The 24,512-nt window shown below is 37.2% G+C and overlaps 1 protein-coding gene across 1 annotated transcript; it reads left to right on the top strand.

The window, feature by feature from the left end:
- The first annotated feature begins 3,047 nt into the window (after positions 1-3,047).
- On the top strand, positions 3,048-24,265 carry LOC134851634 (cilia- and flagella-associated protein 157-like). Its single transcript, XM_063867808.1, has 9 exons — positions 3,048-3,569; positions 11,369-11,527; positions 11,876-12,051; positions 12,469-12,586; positions 12,831-13,017; positions 21,972-22,156; positions 22,489-22,609; positions 23,027-23,287; positions 23,785-24,265. The coding sequence occupies exons 1-9, from the start codon at positions 3,369-3,371 to the stop codon at positions 24,012-24,014; spliced, it is 1,638 nt and encodes a 545-aa protein (XP_063723878.1). The 5' UTR covers positions 3,048-3,368; the 3' UTR covers positions 24,015-24,265.
- Positions 24,266-24,512: the final 247 nt, after the last annotated feature.

Genomic DNA, 24,512 nt, shown 5'->3' with positions numbered 1-24,512 from the left:
AAAGTTTTTTTAATGAAAATCATCCCCCCACACGCCATATTAAGTACAAAAAGAGGGATTTCGTTCCTTGTAACAAATCAATTATGGCAAATAAGCTTCGTTCAACTAATTTGGAACGATTTATAAGACGGATTAAATCTCCGCTTACGCGTTAATAGCGCGAATTATATCGCGAGTTAATTGTCCCAAATTGGTCAAAATGGCCAAAATGGCAATCTTTAAACCCTCATAACTTTACGAAAAATGATCACAGGTGAAATCTCCTTTCAAATTTAAGCTCAAGACAACAATACCTTTTGAATGATATAAAAAAATCCGTCAAAAATGGCTAGTTAAAAAGTCGAATTTTGTCTGAAGAAAAAAAAAAACCCACCCCGAGCACAAATATTCCGTTACTTTCGTATCGAAAGTCGGAACAAAAACCGATTGAAATCAGCAGCAGTCTTTCAAAAAGCGATAAAAGTTCAACAGAGAAAGAGAGATTGCACGCTTGTGCAATTAGTCTAGTTCGCAATCGATTATGCTGACACTGAGAAATGCGGTCTACTGCCGTATCAGATCCTCTCTAACAAACTATTTTTGTTGAACACATCAGTTTTTTATAAATTTCGGGGATATTTTTGACTAATTTGTAAAAAGAATTTTAAATCAATGTTTCGAAAAAAAATAAGACTAGTAGGCAGTGATCGAACTATAGGGTAATTGTTCCGACTTTCGATACGAAAGTAACGGAATATTTGTGCTCGGGGTGGGTTTTTTTTTTCTTCAGACAAATTTCGACTTTTTAACTAGCCATTTTTGACGGGATTTTTTAATATCATTCGAAAGATATTGTTGTCTTGAGCTCAAATTTGAAAAGATATTTCACCTGTGATCATTTTTTGTAAATTTATGGGGGTTTAAAGATTGCCATTTTGGCCAATTTGGGACAATTAACGCGCGATATATTTCGCGCTATTAACGCGTGAGCGGAGAGTTAATCCGTCTTAAAATTGTTCCAAATTGGTTGAAAGAAACTTTTTTGCCATAATTGATTTGTTACAAGGAGCGAAATCTATCCTTTTATACTTTGTATGGCGTGTGGGGGGATGATTTTCATAAAAAATTTCAAATTTTAGAAAAAAAATTTTCATTTTATTTTTTCATTCATTTAATTTTCTAAGGTTATTACTGCTCCATAAAACTTCAAAATGCAGTCGGAACATTCAGGGCTTCGACCTGATACGAGTAGTCTTGTTCATATTATAGCTCGTCCAGCAGAGCAGTAAAAAGTTTAAAGGCTCCTCCCTCGATTGACAAGTTTATTGTGATATCTAAAAAATTGTTGTGCTTTCATTCAGTAGGGTATTTTACAATGGGGTATCCATATTTTGCTTACACATCTCGGAGCGCTACTCGGGCTGAAGTTCCCGTAATAATCAGCGATGAAAGATTGCTAATCAAATCTTAATAGGATTTTTAAAATATTTCCGTGATATTTCACAGATAAATAAATTAACCATTATTTATCAACGATTTAGCGAGAATGTTTTTTTTATAAAAATCAGCGCTGGAATTGAGGATGAAAAATTGCTTATTATAGCTGCAAAATGAGACAAGACTGCTCGTATCAGGGCGAAGCCCTGAATGTTCCGACTGCCTTTTAAGGTTTATGGAACAGTAATAACATTTAAAAATTCAAGAAATAAAACAAAATAAAAAAAAAAATTCTAAAATTTGAATTTTTTTTATGAAAATCATCCCCCCACACGCCATACAAAGTACAAAAGGATAGATTTAGCTCCTTGTAACAAACCAATTATGGCACATAAGCTTCTTTTAACCAATTTGGAACGATTTCTAAGACGGATTAACTCTTGCTTACCCGTTAATAGCGCGAAATATATCGCGCGTTAATTGTCCCAAATTGGCCAAAATGGCAATCTTTAAACCCCCGTAACTTTACGAAAAATGATCACAGGTAAAATATCTTTTCAAATTTGAGCTCAGGACAACAATACCTTTCGAATGATGAAAAAAAATTCCGTCAAAAATGGCTAGTTAAAAAGTCGAAATTTGTCTGAAGAAAAAAAACCCACCCCGAGCACAAATATTCGTTACTTTTGTATCGAAAGTCGGAACAATAATTTTCAGTTGAAAAATTCAAGTAAAAAGAATCTTTGATAATAACCTTCTCTAACTATAATTTTTGCTTTTTCACAACCATGCAAATAATATTTAGAGAAGTTTGTTTTTTTTTTTGGATTTTTGAGAAAAATTTTGAGAGTTTCAAGAAAATTTATGTTGCAGTGGATAAGAAAGCAAAAAGTCAAACAACTTTTTTAGCTTCAAAATTTGCTATTGCAATAAGGAAAAATTAATTTGAAAATTCATCGCTATAACTAATCGCCATTCATCGCTAAATATTCATTGCTAAATCAGCGCTAACTTATCAGTAACATTTGCTATTACAATGAAATTTTAAATTTTCATTGATAATTTATCGCTAATTTTTTTGGGTTTTCCAGCTGTGAATCAGTGTCAAGTCAGTGCTGAAATTTGCTATTGTGTAAAAATTTAGCGCCAAATCAGCGTTGTCGAAAACTGTTTTTTCAAATTTCCAATGAGAACTCAACCGAGGTTACGAGTTATGAAGGAACACTTAATCATTCACATCCTATTTCACTGGGCCTGTTTATTTGTTTTATCTGATTTTTTACTACAATCTTTATTTCTAATTTGCTCGATTTATGCATCGACTTTTGTCGACCTATATTTCGACCTTCTCGTTGAAAATTGGGTTTGTTTCGAGCTTATGTGATCGACTTAAAGTTGCTTCTTGGCGGATTTTCATTACAAAAATTGCACCTTCTCGACTTGCAAGTCGAAACATCAGTCATAAGTCGAGCATAGGAGGGGGGGGGGGGGTTGAACCAGGGTAGAAACCATAAGTTTTTGTTCTTCTGTTTGAGATTGCTTGGGAACGTGAACCACAATTCTGAAGCGAAAACCACAAATTTTAGCATCACGCAAACACACATAGAAGCAGCCTATTCATTTTAAAAGTACTGTCAAAAGCGTTTTTATTTTGTTCAAACGCACGTGCTTCATGAGAAAAAAAAAACATGCATCTAATTCAGCATTTTAAAAACGATACATTTCTATTATCTATCATATGGAGCAGTATTAAAAACTGAACTGCCATTTAATTACATTTTGATTATTATGCAATATTCATGCAACGACATTAAAACTGTTTTCTGATATCAACTTCAGCGATAAACCCGGAACAACCATTCGAATCGAGAACAACGCTATTGCTTTGTTTCTGCTATAGCGATCGCAATTTGAAACGATATTTGCGAGAGTAGTTGCCTACGTAAGCAGATATGGGGAAGAAAAAGGGCGGGAAGAAGGGTGGTAAGAAGAGTGGGGGTAAGAAGAGTGGGAAGAAGAGCAAGGAGGGGTCGGGAGGTGCGGGGGGAGAGGGGGAGCGGGTGAATGAGGTGTCCAAGGAGATGTTTGTCATCAAGATCAGAGACCTCGAGGACAAGATACTGAGATACGAAGAAAAGTGCAAAGAACTACAGGTCAGACTTAACCTTAACATCACGCTTTTTAACACATCAAACAGCTATAAAAATTAACATGTTGAAAGGTAGGGGGGGGGGGATGTTGGTGGAAACTAAACTTTAATATAAATGATAAAGGTAAGAAGAGCAAGACTCTCGTACCAAGGCAAAGCCATGGGGGTCCATCTATCTTTTATATTTGTCTAAATACCCGGGTTGACGTCCATAGAAGAAAAATGCTTATCATACAGTTTCATTAATGAAGTCTATGGAAAAAATGCTTATCATAGAAAATTCATACAAAACTTTAAAAGTGTTTTAAAAGATTTTAGTGAACATTTTTGGTCTAATTGCCTCTTTTGAAGCTTTCTGGTCATTAAAAAATGATTTAAAATATTTTGCTATTTTCATACACTTACTTTTTCTCTATGAAACTGTATGAAAGAGTATGATAAGCATTTTTTTCATTTATGAAAATTGTATGATGAGCATTTTTTGTCAACCTGGGTATACTTGATTCTTAACACTTTTGAACACTCATGGACTGTTTTTAGAAAAATCTGTCTGGACATGAAAACAAACAACGGTACAGCTGTTTCTACCGTGTCATCATTATTTTTACGCGGTTGTGTATTAAACCAAATGTGTTTGTAAAAATGAGTAACTTACTTTGCTAATTTTTGCAAAATGTCAGATTGCGCTTTGAACTCGTGTAAATTAGGCCAAATCTCTGATAGGCGTTCGACTGTTTAACAAAAATATATAAATGGAAAAATTGGGGGTTGGATCGTTAGATCTCACCCCTTTGCCTTATATAGATAGATAATGGTAGGGCGATCAACCGTGACCTTGAGGCCTCTTGGCGGCTACTACTCGTAAACCCAACTCAGACAAATCACCAAGGAAGTTTCTCAAGGTGACCTGCCTGAGCTAGATCCGAAGAGGGAACTAATGCTCTGCGTCCTCGAGAGTAGTAACCTGAGTCAGGCTTAGCCTGGACCTGAACCAAGTACCTTAGGTCCTTTGGTATATCACCCTACCAGTTGTGCTATACGCACTGGAATGTAAAGGATAATGTCGACATTTGAACCATAAGCTGTGTCCTTTTCAGAAGATTTCCACGTGTCTAGAACAGTGGTGTATTGTGCTCTTTTCCAGTCCACCTTCAATTTTTTTTCTAAAATTCGTTTTATGAAAGTCTATTTAAAATGACGGCTCTTTTTCCTCCCCCCACCTGCAAATTTTTATATTTGAAGTTACTGTTCATTTTGTCCGATTGTCGTGAAAATTGACAAGCAGACTAATTAGGCCATAACAAGCATATTTGGTCTTCATAATTAACCTAGTAAAACCACTCGTGGCTCTTTTTCCTCCTCCCCCCCCCCCCCCACCTCACATAAGCGTCAATTTTATGATGTAACGAGGGGTTTTACAAGGTTAATTATGTAGACCAAAAATGTTTGTCATGGCCTAATCAGTTCGCATGCCAATTTTTGTAACATTCGGATAAAGTGAACAAAACTTCACTAGTAAAATTTTGCAGGTGGGGGGGGAGGGGGGAAAGGAAAAAGAGTTCCACTCGTTAGACCATAAAATTTATGTTTGAGTGAGGTGGGGGGGGGGGGAGAGCAAAAATGACTTCTCTTGATAGAAACTGCATCAAAACGTGTCAGTGTGAACAGGCGAACAAAATTTTTACAACATTTCTCACATTTCCAGTTTCCCACCCCCTCCTAAAATTACAAAATAAAGCTGTTCATAAATTGTTCACTTTGCAATTTGCATGTCCGAAATGCTGCAGAAATTTGTTCGCTTGTTCACGCTGACACGTTTTATTGGAGTTTATGACATCAAAAGTCATTTTAAATCGACTTTCAGTTAACGGATTTCAGAAAAAATCAAAGGGGAAACTGGAAAAGAGCCGTGTATTGAAAATTCGTGAATGTGTTTCCATGAATATAGCCTTTCATGTGCTTGGTTTTTTCTGGCGATTTGATTTGTGCTGATGGTATGGTTTTTTCCAGCTTACCATCCCCTCCCCCCCCCCCCCCGCCCACTTTTCATGCGTTCATTTTTCAGTTATTTTAAATGCTGTTATGACTATTGCAAAATTTGTTCGCCAACACACCTTTCAGTTTCACTTTGTGGCCCCCATGATCTTTCAGTTTTTTCTTTTTAAAATTGTTGGCTCTTTTCCTTTTCCCTCACCTGCAAATTTGTTCCGCGTAATGTTTTAATTCACGTTTTCGGATTGTTATGCATCTTGGCATACGAACTAATTAGGCCATGACAAACATATTCGGTATTCATACTCAACCTTGTAAAACTACTCGTTAAACCATGAAATCGATTTTGATTAATAAATAGCTTGTAAGAGCTGCTGTGTTGGACTTATTTTTCTCGAGCTCTTTCCTATTGCCGCCTTCATCTCTGAAAATAATTTAAAAAACTAAAATGATAGAGCGTTGCAGCGCAAATATAGAATGAAAAACAAAGACTAAAAGATTCCGACGGGCTCGGCATTAGTTTGATTCCAACGTAGATTATACCCTTTACGAATCATTTATATGCCAAATGTGGTGGAAGGTTAATTACAGAGTGTAATTTTACTTTATTAATTCAAACCGAACAGTGAACTGATTTCAATTTCAGAGCAGGCTTTGACTGGATCCAATTTTTTGTTCATCGTTCCAATGTGGCAGAGCTAACTGACTTGAAATTTATGTTTGAAATTTTAAAAAAAATGATCACGATTTTTTCGATGGATAATATCGCTGAACTGAGATGATTTTTTCTGGACTATTTTTCGAACGGAATACAGTGCGTTAATTAGACAGAATATTTGATCGGGATACCAAAACATCCGTTCCGACAGGGGCGGATCTAGGATTTTCTCGAGGGGGTGGGGGGGGGGGGGGCGGATTTTCAAAAAAATTTGAAAATTTTGACGACCTTTTTTTTTTAGGTCGACCAAATTGATTTTTGGAGCTCTCCCAAAGCACTGTTTCGCCCCTATGTTGGCAAAATTTTCGTTTTTTTTTTGGCGCGCGCTCCCCGTTCAAAGTTAGTATATATTGGCGCCAACGGCGCCTTTAGAAAAAATTTAGGGGTCGGTCGGCCAAAAATGGATTTCTGAAAAAGTATCAAAGGGGGGACCCTTTGGGTCGGCAGGGGGTCGAATCCGTGAGGGGGGGGGGGGGGGGGAGAGCGGACGCTCCCCCCTGCCCCCCCCCTAAATCCGCCCTTGCGTTCCGAAAAAAATTTCTCGACACTCCTGAAAATTTGGCTGGGGGTTTGGATTTCTACATTTTGCGATTTTATTCAAAAATTTTTCGGACAGACCCAAAAGGTTAAAAAACAGATGCTTATATTTTTTAAATTTTTTTGGCTATACTTTTATAAACAATGTTCCCCCATTTTCTTCACTGTCTTGCAAGTTGTCTCAATCAGTAAACTTTCTCCATTTTAAAATTCTAATCATTTATTTTACGGCTTAAAAGTCCTCCAACTCAAAACCAGGTACTACAAAATACAGTCGATTGATTTTTAAACACAAACCTACCACTTGGGACAAGAGTTTTTTTATTAGAAAAAACAGAAAGGAAAATAAAAAGTGACAAATTATCACAAAAATTTTAGCTCAAACATACCTTTAGTGCTCTCGCAGTGTAAATTCATGCATATTATAACGAGTTTTTTCAGTCTCAGTTTTCTGGCGTTATTGTTGTTGGAATTTAACCGATGTGCGTGATCCTCCACCTTTTGTGGAAACTTTTAAATTTAATATTGCTTTCCGGTCAAATGCTCACTTTGTTGCTCTGCTGCTATATTAAAAGGTCTCGTACGGTGTTATTAAATAGTTATACAAACGTAAGGTTAAGGAACGGTGCTTGTTCAAAAGTACAGAGAGCTTCATCAACCCGCCTCATTCGAGTTAAAGAGTGTCTTGTTGCTTAGGCCCTTTAGTAAAAATGTAACAGTTACCCAATAAGAATATTACGTTGACTTACAATAGACGGAAGGTGCTAACTTGGAGACGTCAAACTGACTTTTCTTGCAAACTGACATTGTTGTATTTTCGCTGAAATTTTTTGTACTAGTATTAAGTTTTTCTTTTCAGTTTTGTCTATAGTTTATTTAAAAATTTAAAAGTAATAATCAAAAACGAAAAATGGATGAAAAAATTAAAATCAGAATTCAAATTTTACTCAAGAAAAACTCGAAAGCGATTTGCAAAAAAATCATTCATTGGCTTAAATTCGAAACAAAATCTGAAATAAAAACCTGATACGCTGTCAATCCGAGTAAAATTGTTTTAAAAAATGCTGTTGAAGACACCAGGAACTATAAAGAGCGTGAGAATTTTGCGGAGAAAACAAATAATTTTTATAGAACAGTAGCACGGCACGTCTTAAGTTATGTTTTCAGGCTTTCACTTAATTGAGCAAAATTTAATCATTCAAATTTTTTTCAATAATGCTTATGGAGGTGACACTTTGAATTGAACGCTCAAATTAGCAAAAAAAAAAGCTAACGAAGCCAGTTCTAAAGCGTCAACAAACTCGTACTGAAGGAATGTTACAGATAACAATTGTAAAAACAATATAAGCAGTGCTTGTCACCCGCCTAAGGTTAGTAGAAAAAATGAGTCAACTAGAGCTGCTAAATCACACTCTAGGGGGAGGGTTCTTATACATGAGGGACCGAATGCTTGAAAAATTTCAACCAATCAAAATTGCTAAGCGTTCCTATTGGCTAAATGGTTTTCTCACAAAACCAAAGTCAATATTAACAGAAAATGTATTAAATCAGTGGAAAATGATCAAAAACATTATAAATTGCGGTTACAACCGTAATACTATTCAGATAAACACCAAGATTTATGAGCTCAAGTTCATAAAATTTTTCATTCTTGAAAACTCATCTGCTTATTATCTAATCGTTCAATATTAACACTAATGGCCCGAATTTGTTTTTTTTTGGAGATTTTTGCAATTTACTTTGAGATTTTGAATACTCAATTCTGTTTGGCTCAAAAAAGCTAAAATTAATTTCAAGCTTTCGGTCCCTCAAGCATGAGAGACGTCAACATACTCTAGTTGTCGAATTACTTATCTCTGAATCGTCAAGTGAGAAAAAGCATGAGGTAACTTTTTTAAGACGTCACGAGGAGCGTGAAAATCCTACTATGAAGCTATGATACTGGAAGAGTATGAAAGTTGTCTTAGGCTGGAACAAAGCCAAAAATAACTTGACCTTTTTAACTTGACGGTTTAATCAGTGAAAACGGAAATTGAAGCTAGAAAGTTAGAAGACCTTTTGACTGAGATACATGCTAAGCTTGAGAAATGAGAAAAACAACCTCAAACTATTTATTCATGCGCCTCCAAAATTTTAGTTGATCTGCTGGAAGAAAATCCGTGAGTGCACTTACCTAACGCCCAATAGTAATCAAGTTTCAAACTTTTTTGTTCCATGTAGAACCACAAATCAGTTGAAATCTGACCAGTTGAAGTTTTTTGTTGGAAAAAATAAAATGAGCTATCGCCTAAGCATGCACACAGAGCCACATATTTTTTTGTTTTTTTTTCTAATTCCTACAACCTTTTCAGATGTTTCACATCATCTGGTGCAAACCAGCAGCTGCTGGTACCGTTAAAACTTTTTTATCTTGCGTTTCAAATCAAATTCGGCTTAGATTTTCTATTGTGCCGCATACTATACTACCTAGTTTTAAGGTTTACCGTTATAGTGACACGAAATTATGGCAATCAGCAAATGCTGTGCTACTTTGTGCTATGGGAATCCATATAGGCTTTTTCTGACGTGATAAGAATGGCTGCGTGGTCAAGCACCAATTGCAATCCCTAGTGATGGGTAGTCTATTTTTTGGATTCGCATGCCTATTCCCACTTTTCTGACAATAATTACACCGAGCATCCCCGGCCCACCAAAGTGATGCTGTCTTCACTTTATCAAAATCAAGTTTGTTCTTCTGCGAATCGCTTGCAATCCGCTCGAGAATGATTTTAATAGATATTGCATAACCGTGAATATCATCATTCAGAACGAAAGTTCGCCTGTTACGACGGAAAGCTGCTATCGCTTGAATGGTTTGAGCAGTTTAAATTCACAGCGCATTCTGCAGTTCAAACTGATTATAGAAAATTGAAAAGCCAAAACAGCAATCGCTGAATTTAGTTCTAGTGGTGTCATATATAAAGATGCATTAGATACGCTTCAAAAAAATTTTGGACGGCCGTACACTATTCTTGGCTTGCACCTTGACCAGGTGAATGGTTTTCCACCTCCTAAAATTCACAATTCGTATAATTTCATTAGTTTCTCTCATTTTATTTTTGGCCTTGTCGACGTTGTTAAAATTTTTGTGATTTAAAGATGATCATCACAAAGTTTATCTGTTGAGCCAAGAAGCTAGGAAACTTCATCCTAATCTAGTTGAATACCCATCTCGGTCTATGCTTACTGCTAGACATAAATGGCAGCAAAAAAGCACTCCTCTTGGACTTCAACAATTGGCTGAAGGAAAAAACTGAAAAGCATGAATGATGAGGGTCACTCATTTCAAAAATCGAAATGAAAAGAATCCGTGAAGCTCAAAACAACAAAGTTGTTTAATGCAGATTCAATAACTAATAAAAAAAGAACTATGGTTACATAAATGTAAATATTGTTTCTAGTAACAAATATCCCACTACCGCTTTTGCAAAAGGAGTGGGGTTGAGGGAATGGTTAAAAGAATACGAAATCTCTGTGATTGTTTCAATTGGATCGAAAAAGTTGATGCGCAAAAATGTAATAATGGACCTCTAGATTGCATCATTTAAAAGAAGTTATCAATTAACCATTTGCCTAACCTCTAAATTTCCTGATGTTTTTAAATCTATCAAAGCGCGTCCTACAAAGTGAAAAAAGTGAAAACGACAAGATATGTTTATTTGCGGATTTTCTTACCGTTTTCTTACTAACCACCGCCTGTTATTTTATTTAATAAAATTTTGCACGAAATTTTTTTGAAACTTAGCATGCATAATTATAACCCAATTTCAAACAATTTTTGTTTCATCTACAATTTTGTAAAATCAATGTTTCAGCTCAAAAAAAAGTTAGGTCGGCGATGAAAGGAACGGTAAAAAAACCTACTCGTGATGCACTCGATATTACAAAACTTCGTTGATTTTTTTTTGAAATTAGTTTTTTTAGACAATTTTTTTGTGAGTAAAGCTTATAAACCGAGACCAAGCATTTTGAGCAATACCTACCAATTTAGATGAAGAAGTGCGCAGAAAAATAGCAAAATCTCGGTCAACATTTTCCAAAAAAAGAGCCTAAAAACGCTTATTTAGTTGTTTTTTTTTTTCAGAAATTTGCCTGCGGCGTGAAAATTTGCTCAAAACAGTGATTTGTGAGAGCTCGGGAAATCAATTGTCAACGTAAAAAGAAAAAAAAACGTCTGCAAAAGTTTCAAAAGTTTTCCGCCTTTCACGTTTACATCGAAAGAATATTTTGGATTGTGATGCAAAGATGGATAACACTCAAAAACTTTGTATTGAATTGATTTATCTATCATGGACCTGATATGTGGCGTTAAAATTTAGCCCATGTTTAAAATTTAAAAATTTAATTTATGATTTTTTGTTTATTAAATTCTATTGATTGGTGATAGCTTAATGTAAGCTACATAATAATTATTGGATCTTTGTTTTTTCTGCATCAATAACAGTAGCAACAACATTTTACTTTAACTCCACACACACCTGCTATTCTTTTTAATCTTATTTTGTTTTGTGAGTTAGGACTCCAGCAAAGAGATAGGGAACAACTATGACAGACTGAGTATGGAGCAGCAGCAGTTTGTGAAGGGGGTCGCCTCCACCGTGGGGGAGAAAGAGGACGAAGTGGCCGACTGCAAGGATCGAACTCTAGGCCTGCAGCAGGCTAAGGATGCGGAGAAGGTAACTGGTTCACGTCTCCGTAAAAATGAGCATCGATAACTGAAATATCGAAGAAAATTGACCATTTGCTATCATGCTGATTCGTTTTTTTATTCAAAGCAAGTTTCAACTGAAATTAGTCGAAAACAGAACGCCATCAAATTCTAAATATCACTAAGCATCTTCGCAGACTAAGTTTAAGTAAATGAAATTTGGCAACAAAAAAACAGACAGCTGTCAAGTTGCCTCAACATGAATGCCCTGTTAGATTCTATTAATTACAATGCCTATAGTTAGATAAAATTACTTAAAACACTCTGTTAGGTATTGTTAATCAGCATACTAATCAACATAGGTGTTGTGTATTAGGAACTGTACGAGGGCAAGTTGACCTCGTTGAGGGGTGAGTTCCAGCAGACGAAGGACGAGTTGACCTCCAAGAACATGCAACTGGCCAGTCAGCTGGCATCTCTGGAGGAATTCAAGGTGCAGAGGGAGGAGCTAGAACAGAAATACGCGCAGCAGGAGGATCTATACAACAAGAGGCAGGTGCCTTATTTTTATTTATACTGGATAACTCTCTAATTTTTTGATTTTTCCAATAAGTTCTTCATTTTTTCTTCTTCTAAACTTCATTGAATTTTTTCTTATTATTAAATATTTCAAGTGTTTATGATCAAATTTGATCACAATTTTGAATCAACTAAAAAAGTAGATCTTTTTCAATCACTTTGATGAGGCTTAGGGCTGCTTAAACTTGTATTTCGTGAAACTTATGTTTTTCACTACAAATTGCTTCAAAACATTTTATTTTTTCTTTAGTGAATCGCTTCATTAGTTGAATTTGTAATGAACTAAACATTTTGGTCGTTGCATTATATTTTCCCCTATCTCGGCAGTCATTTAATTTTTACAAAATGTTATTGGTCAACTCTTCAATTCAACTGAATGTACCATTTCAGGGACTCGCTTCACAAGCAACACCTGTCCAATCTGGAGGCCAAGTCACTCAAAGACAGAGACAGACTGAAGAAAGACATGATGCACAAGGTCAACATTGTCGCATCCGACTTCAGAAAGGTACCTGAATGTTTATTGAAATTTTACACCAACTTTTGCTTATCATCAAAATTAGTGTGGCCAAGAAAAGGAAGAAACTTTAAGGTCAAAGATCGAAATTCCCGGAAATTATATTATTCAATCAGAATTCAGTATTCAGTTATTCGAATAATTAAGCGGGTCTCGAACCACCAATCCTTGGATTTAGAGACAGGCAACACCAGTCACACGTATTGCTGATATTTCGAACCGTGTGCTGTTTCAGGTGTCGAACAAGATGATGGCGGAGACAACTAAGAGGACAATTCGTGAGAACGTGTCCATCAACTCCCAGATCCAGAAGATGTCGGACAAGAGCGAGGAATTGGACTACGAGAATGGGGAATTGAGGGAACAGGAGTTGCGGACACTGCAGAACATAAAACAACTACAGATCAAAGAGAAACAACTAGGTAAGCATCATTTATAGCAAGTCATGAAATAAACTATAGCAAATAGTCGGGCAATTTGGATTTGAGTAGCAAATTTGAACTCAATTTCAAATAAAAACAAGACTGCTTGGATCAGGGCGAGGCCCTGAATTTTTTGTCTGCCTTTTAGGGTCTATGGTGCAGTAATAACATGAAAAATTAAATGTAAAAAATATATGAAATGTATACTTTTTTTCATTTGAGATTTTTGCGAAAATCATCCCCCCATACGCCATATAAAGTACGAAGTGATAGATTTCGCTCCTAGTAACAAAAAAAATTATGGCAAATAAGCTTTCTTCAACCAATTTGGAACGAATTCTAAAATCTCAGACTACGCGTTAAAAGCGCGAAATATATCGCGCGTTAATGTCCCAAATTGGCCAAAATGGCTGTTTTTAAACCACTATAACTTTACAAAAACAATCACAGGTGAAATGTTTTTTCAATTTTAAGCTCAAGACAAAAATACCTTTTGAGTGTAATTGTGATAACGGATAAAACCTCTTGTGATAACGGATAAAACCTCTGGTGTTTTATAATGAAAACAGTAGTGGTTTCTAAGAGTTAATTTAATGTTGAAACCGTATTGTTTCATCAGCCTAATATCTGTGGCTAACTGTACGCCGAGCTACAGTTGAGAGAGTGAATCTCTTCAATGACAATAAAGGTGACGCATTATTGACCTTGATATAAATAATAACATAATATAATTTATGGATAACAATATGAACAATTAGGCCAAGGCCATAATATGGTTACTGCAAATGCAGGAGCAGTTGCGGTACCACATACCCCGCATGACCAAGAAAATTTTATTCAAATTTATATCAAATTTTAATAATAATGCTTAGGAGTTTTAATACTCAATTTAAGAAGTTTTTTCTTTTGGCTTTGCTTTTTAATTTGTCTCTTGTGCATTCGCGACTTGGTTTCATCACTTTCCTTCTTTTTCCTGGTGCCCTTCCTCAAATTGTAGTAGAACCCGCCACTCAGCATTCCAAGAACGGTTAATATCAAGCGCCTCGCTGCCGAATTTTCTTCTAAAGAGATGTTTCTCCAGTAGACCAAATTTCGTTTCCACCGAATGCGTCGAATCGTGTTTAAAAGTTGCTAGTTTGATCCTGTATGCCTCTAATGCGGCCTGATTCAAATCCAAGAGATCATTATGTTATGATATCGACTTTACAGAGTGTTTGATTGTATCACCGTATCTACTTGGTCCTTTTTTCGACCTCCCGCTTTTGCGTACAGACGTTTCTTCCTCTTCTGATTCGTCTGAAAACCCTGGGGGTTATTAGAATCTTCATCCTCTCATGCATTTTCTTTAGAATGTAATATATCTGCGGCCGTACGCTGTACTCCTCTCTCAAGTACCTGATCAGCCAATCGATTCCAATCTGCTGCCGTTAAATCTTTACTGTTGAAAATGTCCAGAATGATTTCTGGAGATGTATTGCGAGATATTTCTTTCGTTTTACCGGTTGTAGTGCTGTGAGGTGTAGAAGTCGATTTTGGGACAATCGCTGAGTTTGACGAACACGCTTGAGGTTCTTGTCCTTCGTCTGCCGCGGCAGCGCACTTATTCTTACGATTGACCTATTTCGAATCTTTTGTGCCTCCGCCCCCTTTTATTTTAGACGGTTTGGTCAAGGGTCCGGCCATGTTACGTTTAGCCCTTTTCACCGCTAGATTTAGACCACCACCTTGCAAGATATCTTTTGATGTGACCACTGTGGGACTGTCCTGGAATTTTCTCTGTGCCTCTACTGGATCCAAAGTTCGCTGCTCTAGCAGTAAATATTCGTCAGACCCACTATCCTCAGCTTCTTCTTGTTCCTCAGATTGCCGTTGTGATTGTTTTTGCTGTTTGTTCTTAGGTTCTTCTCCTGTTGGGGAACGACGATGGTTCACTTTGTCCTGTACGACAGCCTTAGCTTTAGCAATGTCACTCTTTCTATAAATGGCCCCCGCTGCTGTCTTGACAGTAGAGGGCGTTTCTGCAACGACTTTTCCTTTGAACGGCTTTGTGAGGGCCTTTCCACTTCTCCTCCCCTCATCTTTCCTGATCAGTATGGGTGACCATTGACGCTGACTGACGATATCTTCTGGTTTATCGTCGATAAAGCCACGCTCCCACGAATACAACATTTCTTTACGTAATTCGGGGTTAATCGTACTCGTCTCCTCCACAGTACGCCTTAGGTCATTTGCAGATGTGTCAAGTCTGGTTTGGTTCCACCTGGCATTAGCTTCCAAGAGTTCCTTTAATGCCCGCGCTCTCGCACGATCCTGTGCTGAGTCAACTTGCTGTTTAAATAATGGGCTCACATCTCGGCTGTTTTGTCCTTTTCTGACAATTTTTAGGCTATCGCGAGACTGGTCAATGCGCCTTTTGAGTTGTGAGGCAGTGAGCGCAGAACTTTCCAGGTGTTCTTTATCTAAACGATCAGAATTTCGTAAAACATTGTCACTCAGAATTTTATAATCAGTTTTTGGCAATCGACCAAAATTGGCTTCGAATGGCAACATTTGTATTGTTTTTTGTTTACTCCATCGGAGATCAAGAAGTATTGTACTAAGACATAATTTATTGATGTTACATTTTGTTTGTCCACCTGTCACGTCTGGTTTGGTTCCACCTGGCATTAGCTTCCAAGATTTCCTTTAAAGCCCGCGCTCTCGCACGATCCCGTGCTGAGTCAACTTGCTGTTTAAATAATGGGCTCACATCTCGGCTGTTTTGTCCTTTTCTGACAATTTTTAGGCTATCGCGAGACTGGTCAATGCGCCTTTTGAGTTGTGAGGCAGTGAGCGCAGAACGTTCCAGGTGTTCTTTATCTAAACGATCAGAATTTCGTAAAAATTTGTCACTCAGAATTTTAATTTCAGTTTTTGGCAATCGACCAAAATGGGCTTCGAATGGCGACATTTGTATTGTTTTTTGTTTACTCCATCGGCGATCACGAAGTATTGTACTAAGACATAGTTTTATTGATGTTACATTTTCATCTAGTAACATAACTCCCAATCTTCTTTTGATGTTTTGTATAGTACATTCCACTAAACCGCATCCGCGATGATCCCCGACCGGACAGAATTTTTGTTCAATGTTATTGTCAGAACAATATTTTCGCATAGTTTTACCTTTAAAACCAGAAAATTGGTCGGTTCTTATTGATTCGGGTATTCCGTGAATGTCAATGTAGGAACGAAGAAATTTTGTCGACGATTTTCCCCCTGTTGATTTAGTGATCTTTACCGACGGAAACTTAGAATACCTATCTATTGCTACCAGCAAATATATTTTTTTCCTTTATATTCTTCGAGTGGACCAGCATAATCTAACTGAAATTCTTGACCCGGCTGCGATAGCAGCGGAAAAGGTTTACTAGCATTTTTCGGTATGATGTACTTAGCATTCTTACCGTAGCGGGTGCAGCTTCTGCATTCCTCCGCCAGATTGACTATATCTTTGTGCATGTGCGGCCAACACAGGTATTTCGAAACATCTAGCATCGCTTCATGACCTGGATGACCGCGATAAATTCTCTTCAGCACTGCTTGCCGCAATTGCCCCGGAACAGCCAGCTTGTTGTCCACTAATATACAATCATCCACCACGGAGAGTTGGTGCCAGAGAGGATTGGTATACGGACCCATCAACTCGAAACTATGACGATCGTTTCTTTCAATTACTCGCCGGAGTCTATGCATCCCAGCATCCTCGGAGATCAACTCTGCTAACAGGCTTCTGTCGAACAATTTGGTAAGGTTGTCGAGACTATTTTCTCTACTCGTCTCCACTTGGCAAGGGTCGTCTTTCCTGGATTTGTGAGTTATCGTTTCCTTTTTAATAACACTGTCCTCTGGGCTCTCGGACGGACTTTCAGCCGTAAGATCCACTTCTATTATCGGTGGTTTTTCTTTTTGGACATTTTTCTCCCAGTCCTGTTCTCGTCTGTTTCTATCTTCCAATACTGTCCGTGCTTCGAGTTCGAGTAAGTTTTTCGGGTTATTAGATTTTTCTGCCCCCATGAGGTCCCAAAATGAGATTAGGTTTGTCTCTGCTGAGTTGGCAGATGTGATCTCTTTATGTCCTTTGGGTTTGATTGACCTCTTTAATATTCGCCACTGGACTTGGGGTAAATCTGAATCGGAAGTGTCCGAGTCCTGTCTGCTGCACGCTCCTCTTTTCACCATACGTGTCCGGGAAAAAGTAGTTTCCGTCACCTGCTCTGTCAACTCGTCCCTTCGTTCTTCATTTTGTCTGGTCGTTATCTTCTTCGATTTTCCTGACCCCGATTGGTTTTTTTCCATCCTTCTACTGATCGCCGATTGGTTTGAAATTTTATTGCAATCTTTTTTGTTTGAATTTTTATCCGACTGTTTAATACGAGAGATCTTGTTTAATGTGTTTTTCTCATTCTGTTCACTTTGAAAACGTGAGCTTTGACCGTTTTCGTTCCGGTCGAGCTTTGTCCAGTTTTGAACAAACCGGTCATCACAGCAACCGTGTGATGAGTTGTCTTTAGAGTGGTTAATTTTGCTTCTTATTCCAGAATCAGAATATTCTAGAATGTTAACGTCAATCTTTTGATCCGTTTCAATAAACCGACTGCTCAAACAGTCGAGCGCTTTGTGAAAATTTTCAATTGAAGTCACTACAAATCTCTCATCTAATTCAGATTCAGGCCATGGATCTCTATTGGGCTCTCTCGAGAGATAATCAACGATACCCATATCCCTTCCAAGGATATGGATAACCTTAAATTGATACGGTAGTAATCGGTCCACCCACCTAGTTAGTCGAGATTGATACGTTTTATTTGATCTATGCTCCCCCAAAGCAGACGTTAAAGCTTTGTGATCTGTTGCTATGACAAATTCTTTTCCCAATAAATAATGTTTGAAGCGGTCTACAGCCCAAACTACTGCTAGCAGCTCGAGTTCATGAGTAGAATATTTTTTTTCTTGGGAATTTAGATACCGAGATGCAAATGCAATCGGTACCCATTTGTTTTGATCAGACCATTGATCAAGAGTAGCCCCTAGGCCACTGTGACTGGCATCGCACTTTATTCGGGTCTTGGATTATAATAGTTTAACAAAGCGATATTGGCTTCTGCTTTTTTCATTCCTCAAATGCTACAGAGTGTTGATTGTCCCAATCAAATTTTTTCACTGGTAGTCGAACATTCTTCATTTCTTTTTTTTTCATTTTCTTCTTTCAACAATGGTCGGAGTTTATCAGTTAAATTAGCCGCATTTGGAATGAACTTAGATAAGTGATTAATGCTACCCATGAACGATCTAAGTTGTTTTAGTGACTTGGGAGGTTTTAGATTTGCAATGGCCTCCGTTTTCGTAATTTTTGGTATTATACCTTCTGCCGATAAATTATGGCCTAGCCAATTCACTGAGGGCTGAAAAAATTCACATTTTGAAATTTTCAATGCGAAATTTTCGTCATCCAACTTCTGCAACACATTTCGAACCAATTTCTCAGGGTCCTTAGCTTCTCCCTTGGATACAATTAAGATATCATCCAGGAAGCAAAAGGTGTTTTTGGAATGATTCAATGTTCTATCCATTGCTTTTTAGAATTCAGCAGGCATGTCCGCCAGCCCGTAAAAGCCTGTCAGAAACCTATATGTTCCCGTTGCTTGACCTCCTACGATGTTGCAATTGCATTGTTCTGTGTTCGCAGTTAGCCTTATTTGACTGTAGGCATACTTTAAATCCAACACGGTGAAATACAGTGTACCTTCTGCTGTTGCCGTGATTATTTGACTAACCCCATCTATCAGTTCATCCACGTTTGGCATCTGATATTTATTTTTATACAATTGTCTATTGATGGGTTTTGCGTCCAAGGCTAACTTAATCGATTTGTCTTTCTTAACTGTAATGACAATTGGAGCAATAAAACAATCACTTGTACATTTATCCAATTTCTGAATATTTCCTTCCGCAAGTAGTTTTTCTAGCTCTACTTGTACCTTATCCTGAATGTGTATCGGGATTCTCCTACCTTTTTCTTGGATCGGACATTAAGGATATTTAAATTTTGTGCTCACAGTATGGTTCTTTGACTCCCCTTGTCTGTCAAAAAGGTCTATAAATTGACTATAGAATTTTTGTTTCCAACTTTCTGACTGCTCGCACAGTAGCACGTCAAACCTGGATCTTCGTGTCGGAGCTGGTTTCTGAATAGTCTGAATTCCTAGTTTACCTTGAAGGTCCAGACCTAATATACACCGCATACGTCTTTCCGTGACTAACAGTATCGCTCCAAACACTTCCCAACCCGCCGAACGCAGATTCGCTTTCAATGCTCCTAATATCAAAATAGGTCGTTTATTGTAATCCACAAACTGCGCGGACAGGTTAAGCTTCTCTGCTGGAATAAATTTTGAATTCGTAGGTCCTTCCAGAATTTGTTTCGTTGTCGCCCAATTCAGAAGTGATACTGGACTACGCGTGTCTATAGTCATATTCAAAATATGACTATCAATTTTCACTAAAGCTTTCAATGCTTCAACTTGATGAGATTTTGGATTCCTTCGAATCTCAACTTACCAATAGTTTCAGACTTTGCAATCATCGTTTTCTTCTCGTCGTTTCCTTCTTCGTACACATTCGCTAACACTCGTTTGTTGATGTATTTTTCAATTTCTGCAATAGAGGTTAAATCCTCTTCTACCGCCATTATCTCAAATTCGTCACAGGAATCAAATCTTTGTATTAAATTACATTCCTCTTCCGAACTAGAATCTTCAATTGCAACTTCGTTAACTTGTTGTGATTTGCACATTTTTGCAAAATGATTGGGTTTGTTACAATTCTTACACGATTTACCCATTGCCGGGCGGTTTTTCAGATGTCCTTCTCCGAACACTCTGCCACATCGCGTGTATTGTTTTTGATCCTCCTTAGATCTTGTAGCGTTTCTGTTGTCATACTGCTTCCTTCTATTCTGATTCTGACCTTGTCGTCTAGGGTTATACCCTTTGTTTCCAATTGCCATAACCGGTTCTTGTTTTATTTTCATTTGTTAATTTGAAAATAATCCTGAGTTGTTAGTACTTGTTGAAGACTTTTGAAATGCTTGAGTAGTTTGTTTACTTTGTTCGAATTTTATTGCACGCTTTAGAACTTCTTCAGGAGAAAATGTTTCAAAAGTTAGTGTGTCTTGAAGAACAACATTCCTCATCCGGGATATAAATAGATCTCTCACCAACTCTTCTTCCAGTCCTCCCAGCTCCGCCTTTGCTGCATGTGCAGTCAATGCCGCATGAAAGGATTCGAGAGTTTCATTCGTTTCATGAGATCGTGTAAACAATTTGTATATCTCGTAAGTAATACATTTCGTTTTCTCAAATGAGATTTTTCCTAATCGCACTATTTCCCAAAAACCAAGTTTGGATATTTCTGTGTGCGGATTCTTTCGAATAAACTTTTTCTTTCGTTCCGCGCCCAACGCGAGAAATAATCGTGATGTCAAACGTTTTCCAACTTCGTGATAGAATATGTTGTGTCCTACTTTAGGTCCTCTCATAACCCGTTCTTCATTTTCTAGAACCACTCTGTCCCGTGCCAATCTGTTCCGGGCTTCTCTCTCTGCTACTGCAGGCGCATCTTCGTTTTGTACCGGTGGTTCAGGAACTGGTAGAGGTTCTTCCATAACAACTTTAGGTTCTTCTAACATTACTTCTGGATCCACATTCTCTATGACCGTAACAGCTAATAGGAATTGATCAAACCATGTTTCGAAGTTCCACGGTGGATCTGAGTCTGCAGAAGCCCAGAATACTGGGATTCCCATATCTGTCCTATTGTCTTGAGCTGTAAAACCGGATCCTGCTGGCTGCGCCATGTGATAATTGATAAAACCTCTGGTGTTTTATAATGAAAACAGTAGTGGTTTCTAAGAGTTAATTTAATGTTGAAACCGTATTGTTTCATCAGCCTAATATCTGTGGCTAACTGTACGCCGAGCTACAGTTGAGAGAGTGAATCTCTTCAATGACAATAAAGGTGACGCATTATTGACCTTGATATAAATAATAACATAATATAATTTATAGATAACAATATGAACAATTAGGCCAAGACCATAATATGGTTACTGCAAATGCAGGAGCAGTTGCGGTACCACAGTAATAAAAAAAACGTCAAAAATCGCTAGTTAAAAAGTCGAAATTTGTCTGAAGAAAAAAAACCCACCTCGAGCACAAATATTCCGTTACATTCGTATGGAAAGTCGGAACAAAAAACAAATCATACAGTGTTTTGCTACTTCTCGCAAAAATCAGTTCAAACGAAAATCGTTTCTTTTTCATTTATAAAAACCCTAAATCATAAAATAGTCTATCAAAATAAAATATCAGTTGTGAGATTTTCAGAAATATCTTAAGGCTGATGCATTGTGTTTTTCCAAGAATGCGAATTATCAGTCGATAATTTCTTTGCTAATCTTGAGTTTTTGGTGAGAAAATATACATAAACAATATTTAGTTCACAAGGGTCGCATGAAAAAAACGATTTCACGTAAATCGGAATTATCTATCAGAAAACAATTCTTAATTGTATTTATTAATTTCGCTTATCTTTAATTGTTTTAAGTTGTCAGGTAGCAGTTTGTTTGAGGATAAAAAGTTTTTTTTTATTCTGTGGCTGACCGACCTGTGCAGCCTATGTGTTTTTACTAGTAGTAAAATGAGAATTTTTGATTTTCCGAGATCTTGTACATCTCATTTGTGAAAATTGTTCTTCGTTTAAAAAACTGAGAGGAGACTTTTAAACCAACTGATCAATAGTTTCTTTATGTAATTGATCAAGAAAGATTTCGAAGATGGTTTCAGTTTTGTATTCAGGAAAAATTTGAAATAATCTTAATGCAAAATTTATCAGCTTTAATTATTTCAATTCAGCGCGTAAGAACCAGAGTCACAAGGCAATCATGGCCATGTTGAAGGAGAAGAATGAGTCACTGGGGGCGAAGTTGGAACTGTACAAGGAGAGGGAGGAGATTGTGAGGGAGACTAGGGAGGAGGTGGAGCAGATGTTGGACCAGCAGCAACACATGGGCGACGAGGCAGAGGAGTTGGAAAAAGAGGTGGGGGTGGGGGTTATTTTTTGGGAGACGCTTAAGTTAAGACGAATTTTCCATACACTTTCTTTCAATTACTAGTCGACTTTTTTGGAGATTAAATGAAGTGTTTTTGAAATCTCTCGAAACAATAAAAACAACACCCTTGTGCCCAAAATGTTGTTTTTGATGCAGATGTTTTTTGGTAGATTTCGTATAAATATTAGTTTTTTGAACCAAACTTTTTCTCTTTCAACATTTATTCAGTTGGTTTTAAATACTGTGCTGTCATTAATGAACAAAAAACATCAACCAACGAGTGGCAGAGCAGACAATTTCATTGTTTTTTTCCCGAATAGAATGCTGAGATGCAGGAAGAGTTGGTCCAACTGATAATGGAGAGAGACGAGGAGAGGAAGAAACAGAATATTCTAGAACAAATACTCTCGGAGGCCGCTTATATGCTCAAAGACAACTTGGGTTAGACATACTTTTAGGCCATGATTATGACCAATGGTTTCATAGAAAATAAATTTACGCAAAGAAATAAAAAAGCAAAGGTCAAAAAAAGGGGCTTAAGGTGCAAAAAGAAAATTTATCTCAAATTTTAAATTTCGTAGGGAAATTAAAATCAAAAGTTTCAATCAAAAGTTTAATTTATTGTTATCTGCATCATGCTTTCACTCACTCAGACTTCGAATGGCAGAGATTAATGCATATAATTTTATTAATTGCAACTTACTTAATTAATGGTATTGATTAAATTTAAAACAATCTGTCTGGCAGATGATGTTTTTGCTAAAAATTTCTCTTAAGCAATTCCTAACTTCCTTTTCAATACTCATGACCGTTCTTGCGCTTTTCATCTTTGGCTTTCTGAAAGCTTCTTTGTTTCAGTCAAGCTTTCGCTAAACGACAGCGAAGGGGCCATGGATGACTCACCTTTATTCTACCGTTTAATCGACACGCTCCTCCTAGCCGAAAATCTGGAAAATGCAGCAGAAGTTCTAGGCAATCAGAACGCGGAAGGAGAACCTAATATTCGTCGGTCAAGTAGACCTTCGACAGCTGGAGACAGGTCCTCACAGGGATTCGAACCGCCAACCAGTGCAATGTCGGAGCAGCCATATGCTAGCAAAGAATCGCACTATCGAATGGGTAGGTTTTGATAGGAACTTTAAGTTATCATTGAAAAACGTATAACTAGATTACAATTTATGTCAAACATGGCATCAATTTTAGATGTAATTTAAAAGTCTATGAAAACTTTTTGCCTTATGACCATAAATATAAACATTCATATTTCAACACCGAGTCTCGCCTAAAACACATTCAGGTAGAATACATTCAAGTCTCGCTTAAAACTTAAATCGGTCGGATCTTTATTTTTTATTTGAAAAAGGTTTTAAAGTCTATTTAAGTTGAAACATTTTCAAAGAGGGCTTGAAAGCTTGCCTTTCCAAACTAACGACTTTTTAAGACTTTCTAGCTTCTTCCGGTTATAGCCTTCTAGCTAAGAAACAAAATTTAAAGCTAAAAAGTGACAGTGTAATTTTTGTATTTAAAGGACCTATAAGTTTTTGGATAGGGCGGCTATAGGCTCACTGGGTTTTCATTTCAATCATTTTATTCATGATGCGATTTGTGTGTTGCAGGCGACATGGGGTTGGTTCCCAAAGAGGGTCACCACATCGCTACTAACCTGGAGAGATCCAGGGCCAAGATGGGGAGTGCGAAGAGTGTGCAGAGCAAACTGAACAGACGCCAGGGCATCATGATGAACTCGAAGGGAGTGCAGACAGACAACAGGAGGGAACTACTGGCTGACCAGCTGCTGAATCACATTGAACACTACTCGCCAGAAGACCTAATTAGCCAGTTTTAAATTAAAACTAAAACTCAATATATTTTTAATTAGCAGAAATAAATAGATAAATGGTTTAAAAATTTGTAGATGGATCACAGGTGTTGATGCTTGTAATTAGTGTTTGCAATCAGTAGCGGATTTAAGTGGACGCGAACTGGCGCCCAAAAGTCCCTCCTTCTCGCACCACTTTACGGCGTCCATTTTTTGCCCACCAACCTTAAAAAGTTTGTTTTGGCAAGTCGACTGCTTTTTCTCATTGAGATTTTATTAAAAAATGTAATAGAAATTAAAAATTTAAAAAATTTATTAATAAAAAAACACCTTCGACAAAAAAATTCAAACACCTTTTTAATGCCTAATACATGGTGGGATCAAACTTTCTGATTGTTATTCAATGCTTGAATATGCTTTATGATAAACCTCCTAAATTAAACTGGTCTTTCGGGTCTTTCCCCATTTATAGCCCCCCACCTAGTAACAAAAAAGTAAAACCACATAATAAAGTTAGTTTTAGAT

This window comes from Symsagittifera roscoffensis, chromosome 7, assembly GCF_963678635.1.
Source record: "Symsagittifera roscoffensis chromosome 7, txSymRosc1.1, whole genome shotgun sequence".
NCBI classification, from domain to species: domain Eukaryota; kingdom Metazoa; phylum Xenacoelomorpha; order Acoela; family Convolutidae; genus Symsagittifera; species Symsagittifera roscoffensis.
This window is presented reverse-complemented; position numbering and strand designations above follow the sequence as displayed.

Coding starts and splice junctions, on each gene's coding strand:
- LOC134851634 (XM_063867808.1), top strand. CDS start 3,369: ATGGGGAAGAAAAAGGGCGGGAAGAAGGGTGGTAAGAAGAGTGGGGGT. Junction 12,587..12,830: donor TCGCATCCGACTTCAGAAAG/GTACCTGAATGT, acceptor GTGCTGTTTCAG/GTGTCGAACAAGATGATGGC. Junction 22,157..22,488: donor CAGAGGAGTTGGAAAAAGAG/GTGGGGGTGGGG, acceptor TTTCCCGAATAG/AATGCTGAGATGCAGGAAGA.